We start from the raw sequence: 6,000 nt of genomic DNA, 5'->3' as shown, positions 1-6,000 counted from the left end.
TTCAGTCGCACGATATGACGCCGACTTGCACTTTCTGTATTTCTCCTACTGATTCTTTATCACTCCGCACCCCCTTGCTCTCCTCTTCACGACTTCTTGTTTTTCTCTCCTCTCTTGGGCGCCTTTGCATGTGTCGCACTTCAGAATTGTTCAGCTCGCAAGCGAACACAGCTACCGACATCCACTCACGTGTTTGTGTAAGCACCAACACATCACACGGACATATTCTTTTTTGCTTTTCGCATTGACAGCCGCACCTCATTTTTGCTGGGGTACTTCTGTTGTTGTACACACCCACCCACACACACACACACGACACACTGTTTCTCAGACAACTACTTCTATCAACGGTAAGCGACAAAAAATGCCGAGGGGAGCTATTCCAACGGGCCAGGACTGGGAGGAGCAGCGCTTCAACTTCCAGCAGCGCGGCAGCGGTGGCTCGGCGCAGCCTCGCAAAGTGACGGAGCGCGATGCTAACCGTGCAATGCAAAGCGGTCAAAACGTGCAGGTCCAGCGGAAGGAACATCAGCGTTTCAACCAGCAGACCGTCAGCGCGGGCGCGAACGCGAAGAAGCTCGACGAGGACAACGAGACGCTGAAGGTGAAGAAGGTGGACCCGCACCTCCGCGTGCGTATTATGAAGGAGCGCCAGGCTCTGAACTGGTCGCAGCAGGATCTCGCCCAGCGCATTTCTGAGCGTGTGTCTGTAGTGGCCGAGTACGAGAGCGGTAAGGCGGTCCAGGAAGAGCGAGTTATTGTGAAGATGGAGAAGGCGCTCGGCGTGCACTTGCGTGGCGCCAAGGCTGGCGAGCCGATGGGCAAGACTCGTCCTGCTCCGAAGGCTCAGGAGTAGGCGGACGGAATGAGGCACGCGCTCCTCTCTTTCCGGCGGCAGCAGCGCCCTGTCGGCTGTCGGTGACTGCGCACTGCATCACCCTGGTTCTGACCTGCGAGCTGGCGCGAGGGAGCTGAATAAGACGAAGGGCGAAGATATTGGAGAGAGTGACTATATGAAGCGTTCGTCTTCATCGAGTCTCTTCCTCATTGTGTGTGCGTGTGAGCGCGTGCATGTTGTGGTTTACACGAACAAAAAACAAGAGGAGGCGAGAACAGCGAAATGCGCGCACGAAGTCGTCATCAACGTGAACGGAGAAAACGAGACGAAAAAAAAATCAGTGGCCATTCGGAGACGAATAAAAAGTGCGTGATGACGCGCTGCTGAGGCCTTTCACTTCCCTCCGCTTTTTTTTTGTGGCCGCTCTCTCTCTCTACGTGGTTTTGTTGTTATCATTTCTCTCTGAAGATAAGCGAAAACCGTGCTCAGCGCCCCGTGGGTGCGTGCGCAATCATCGTGGGAGGTGAGGAGGCGCGTGTGCGAAGAGAGGAGAGGAGTGAGAGTGGGCGGAGACTTTTTGTGCGCTGGAGAGCGAAAGTGAAATTCTGCCTTCAAAGCGTCACGTACGAAAAAAAAAACACACGGAAGAGATTCGAGAATCTCGCCACCCCCGCCCCTGCTTCCTATTCCTCTGCTTGGTTTGACTGCAGGCTGGATGCGCACAGGCGATGTAATGGTAGCAGCGTCAGCAAAATGAACAACACGAGAGAAAATGAAGGACTCGACACCGCACGCTCCACTCATTGCCATATGTGTGTGCTTCTGTGCGCTTGCCTGCGTGCTCCCTCCCTCATCAACTCCATCCATTCGACTTCTTCAGTCACCCCCCTCGTCCCCCTCTCTTTGGTTTCTGTCGCATCATACCTTTTTGCTGCCCCGCGCACCTACTCGCCCTTCATGTACATTCAGCGAAAGTGCCCGTTGTTGCATTGCTCTCCTTTTGTTTACCGTTCTCCTTCTACTTACTCCCTCCCAGTATCACACACACACACACGCACACACACACATACGCACACGGACATACTTATCCCCGTGTGCAGGCACAGCGACATACGCCCTGACGGAGGCGTGCTAAACTGCGTACGTGTGTGAGAGGTAGTCATTCTACGTGGTGGAGGGGGGACAGTACGAAGGAGAGCCAGCAACAACATCAAGATCCAATCGAAAAGGACAGAAAGAGACATCGATCACCATCGCAACGCCTTCCCAGGAGCCATCATTAGCCGTCATTTTTTTTTGTTTTGCGTTCTCCGGCCTCACGTCGTTGTCGCTTTTTCATTTGTGCTCCCCTCCCTCTTCCTCCAACTACAGCGCCAACGTGGGCTCACGTACCCCTTCGCACACACACACACACACACACACGCATACATACGGAGGTAATCATCGCCCACTCCGTAGGCCATTTGCATGCGGCCTCCATCGAGTACAGCTCAGCTTCTCTCCTTCTCTCCAACACACGCATCGTACCCACGGCGGCCGTTTCGCTTTCTAATCCCGGTGTTTTTTTTGGTTTTGGTTGCTTGTCCACTCTTGTCGCTCCCCTTCTAGGGTAGGGGAGATGGAGCGCTACACGGTGATGGGCCAGTTGGGCGACGGCTCCTTTGGAACGGTGAGTAAAGCTCAAAACACGAGCACTGGCGAAATTGTGGCGGTGAAGAAGATGAAGCAGCGCTTCCACAGCTGGGAGGAGTGTCTGCAGCTGCGCGAGATTCAGTCGCTGCGCAAGGTGCAGCACCCCAACCTGGTGAAGCTGAAGGAGGTGGTCCGCGAGAAGACAGAGCTCTTCATGATTTTCGAGTACTGCGAAAAGAATATCTTTCAAATTCAGCGTCAGCGTGCCGATGAAATGAGCGGCACAGTGGCCTTTAGTGACAAAGAGATCCGCAGTATCATGTGCCAGACGTTGCTCGGGGTGCAGGCGATCCACAAGGCTGGCTTTATGCACCGTGACCTGAAGCCAGAGAACTTGCTCATCTCGGGCGACTTGGTGAAGGTCGCCGACTTCGGCCTCGCGAAGGAGATTCGCTCCCGCCCACCGTTCACGGAGTACGTGTCGACACGGTGGTACCGCGCGCCGGAGCTTGTGCTGCACTCGACGCACTACAATTCCCCCGTTGACATCTGGGCGTGCGCGGTGATCTTTGCTGAGCTCTACCTGTGCCGTCCTCTCTTTCCGGGTACTTCGGAGAGCGACCAGCTGTTTAAAATTTGCTCCGTTCTCGGCTCCCCGGCCCCCAATGAGTGGGACGAGGGGTACCAGCTAGCGCGCCGCATGAACATGCGCTTCCCAACTGTCGCGCCAACGCCGCTGCGCCACATCCTCACCACGGCACCGCCGGCGGCCGTGGACCTCATGGCTCAGATGCTGCGTTTCAACCCAGCGGAGCGACCCACCGCGACGCAGTGCCTGCAACACCCGTATTTCACCGGCAGTGGCGGCAGCTCTGCGCTGTACGCTGGCATCGCCACCGGCCAGCCGCACAACCCGTTTCAAATGGCCGCCAGCAGCGCGGTTGCTGCGCAGTCGATGTCGAATGTGGGCTTGACCAGCAACAGCAGCCCGCCACCAACTACCTCGAACGCGTCCCTCTTCAAGTACGCTAATCTGTTCAACCAGGGGAATCGCAGCCCGCTCTCTGTTAGCAGCACCTCTGCTCCATTTTCGGGCAGCAGTGCTCTCCAGGGAAGCGTGACTAGCAGCAACATAGTCCGCTCTGTAACAACACAGCGCAAGACTTCCGTTCCCAATGCAGCGGACAGCGACGACGAGTTCAACTTCTGAGACATAACGACACATTCGTACAGGTGTGCGCCCCTCTCCCCTGCTCATGTTGGTTTTCTTCTAGTTCCCCTGTGTGCGCGTGTTGCGTGAAGGGTGGTGTTTCTGCTTTTCCCCGCCTCCCTCTCGTGCCGTTCGTTGGCGAGATGCGGCGGATATTGTGTCCCTCTCCCTCCTCTCTCCATCACTATCATGTCTGTCGTTGTTTTCTCTTGTGGGTTTTCTTTATCCACATCTCTTCATCCTCTCTCCGTCCTGCCGCGCGTGCGTCTGTGTGTGTGTTTGTATATGTATGTGCGTGGACGATCGCAAGGGAGAATGGAATGGGAGACGGGGTACTCTGTGGATATGAGGATAGTGTGCCCCTCAGTGGAAGACTCATCAGAAAAAAAGAGCCCATCTTCTGGTACCATGTTTGTGTGTGTCTGCGTGCGAGCTGATTTACAGTTGCTGGCACTGCTGCCGCTGCTCCACCAGCTCCATTGACTATGTGCTTCACTATTTTTGGTGGTGTTTTGCTGATTTTTTCCTCCTTCGATGCGCTCACTGCGTCTACATCGAGAGGTCTCCCGTTTTCAGGCTTTCTTTCCATTGCTATCCCCGTAGCTCATTGCGGTACCTCGTAGACTGTCTCAAGGGACAACGCCCCCTCCCCCTCACACCCCAGAGTCTTCCCGTCTTTTTGGAGAGAAACCAACCCCCCCCCCGCCACGCCACGCCGGCTTGATCTGGTGCCACACTCCTTCCACGTCTCCCCCTCTTGTGTCTCTTCTAGTTCTCTCCTCGTTTTGCGTGCTCTGTTTTCTTTGACTTTCTCACTCTCGTCTCTCACTCACGTCTTTTATTCCACACTTTTCGTTGTTGGTTTCATGTGTATCCGCCTGTGAGTGCATCCGTTTGTGAGCTCAGTCCGATGTAAGCTACGCTCCTCTCCACGTTCGGTTTTCGCCTTTTTCCTTCTTCACCAATCCTTTTTTTCGTGTATTTCGACGTTCCTCATCGTTGACTCTCTCTCCCTCGCTCCTTTCTTTGTTGTTTTGTTTTTTCCCGGTGCTTGCCAGCTTTAGCACGTCGAAGACAAGGAAAGGCAGAGAGAGAGAGAGAGAGAGAACGGCGAATTCACAAGAGCGTGTGCGTTATATAGATGTGGTGGCTTGGGAGTAATGTTGGTGGTAAACCAAGTGGCGACGACTTTGTTCTCTTCACCTGTTTTCCTCACGCGGAGGGTGCGTGTATGCGTTTGTTTAATGTGGTGGTCGCTTCTCTCTCTTTGCTTCTCGACTTCGCTTTACTCTTTTCTGGTTCGGCACCTCTCGTCCATCTATGTGCTGCCGTTGTTGTGTTGCGGCAGCACTGCATGCAGCGTGCTGCCTGCGTACGGCTTCTCCCTTTTGTACTACTCAAATGTTTGCCTGTGCTGGTGTCCGTGGGCTCTATCTGTTTTCCTTTGATGGTTTCAGGCGTCGCAGGTGGAAAGCAGCACAGGGTCTGCCAACACGCACGCGCGCACGCACAGGTATAGAGGCGATATATACTTATATCGCCCCTATTTTTTTTTTTTTATCCCTTGCTTCGCTTCACAGAACCGTCAGCACGTGCCTTGGGAGATTGCATTCGAAACCTGCTAAAAGGGAACAGAAGAGATTATATGTGTAGTAGATCTCCCCATCCTCTCCTTTTCTGTGGGTGTTTGCTCGACTTGACTGCTCATCTTTTTCTTTCCTCATTTCCTTTATGCTTTGCCGTGCTCTTCCCAAAGTCTCCCACCGCCTTCGACGGTGCACTCTTCCATATTCCTCTGGGCCTCTTTGTTGTCTGTTTTGGAGCGCTCTATCTTTACCTCTTCCACGCTTGCTCTGCCGCTCTTCTGTCTCTTCTTCACTTTTTCGTTTTTTAAACTCGCGTTTTTCGTTGTGAGCAGTTGTACGTGTTTACTTGCGAGCATGATTTGGGTGCTCGCGGATCTGCCCTTCTTTTTTTCGTCGATCAAACCCATTACATTCCCTGATGGCGGTGGGAGGGAACGCCTCAGTGCGTGGTATCCGCGGTCCAGTACCCCCACTCTGTGGGAAGGCCGAGCAGCCCCCGCCTCTGTCCGTGCCAAATGCCGAAGCACTTCTGCTGCTGATAGGGCCAGGCACCGACGGCGTGTGGGAGGTCAGAGCGACTTATCGCTACTGATGTTGGCGGCCGGGTGCTGGATGGCGCTGCGTCGGGGCGACCTGTGAGAGCGAGCATATTTGTGCCATCCGTATGATGGCTAGAGTGTGGGCGTGACTCGAGCGTATCTCGCCCGGCCCTCACTGCCCTGCTGGCGGGCCGC

At 54.6% G+C, this 6,000-nt stretch overlaps 2 protein-coding genes across 2 annotated transcripts; both read left to right on the top strand.

Annotated features, from left to right (window-relative positions):
- Positions 1-364: 364 nt before the first annotated feature.
- On the top strand, positions 365-856 carry LMJF_19_0190 (conserved hypothetical protein; the record flags this gene model as incomplete). Its single annotated transcript, XM_001682544.1, has 1 exon — positions 365-856. One exon carries the CDS (start codon positions 365-367, stop codon positions 854-856), a length of 492 nt encoding a protein of 163 aa, XP_001682596.1.
- Positions 857-2,456: 1,600 nt separating this feature from the next.
- LMJF_19_0180 (putative mitogen activated protein kinase) lies at positions 2,457-3,680 on the top strand (the record flags this gene model as incomplete). The annotated part of the gene is made up of 1 exon (XM_001682543.1): positions 2,457-3,680. One exon carries the CDS (start codon positions 2,457-2,459, stop codon positions 3,678-3,680), a length of 1,224 nt encoding a protein of 407 aa, XP_001682595.1.
- Between the last annotated feature and the right edge of the window lie 2,320 nt (positions 3,681-6,000).

Source organism: Leishmania major, chromosome 19, assembly GCF_000002725.2.
Source record: "Leishmania major strain Friedlin complete genome, chromosome 19".
NCBI classification, from domain to species: Eukaryota; Euglenozoa; class Kinetoplastea; order Trypanosomatida; family Trypanosomatidae; genus Leishmania; species Leishmania major.
Note: the sequence above shows the minus strand (reverse complement) of the source record. Positions and strands in the feature narration are given on the sequence as shown.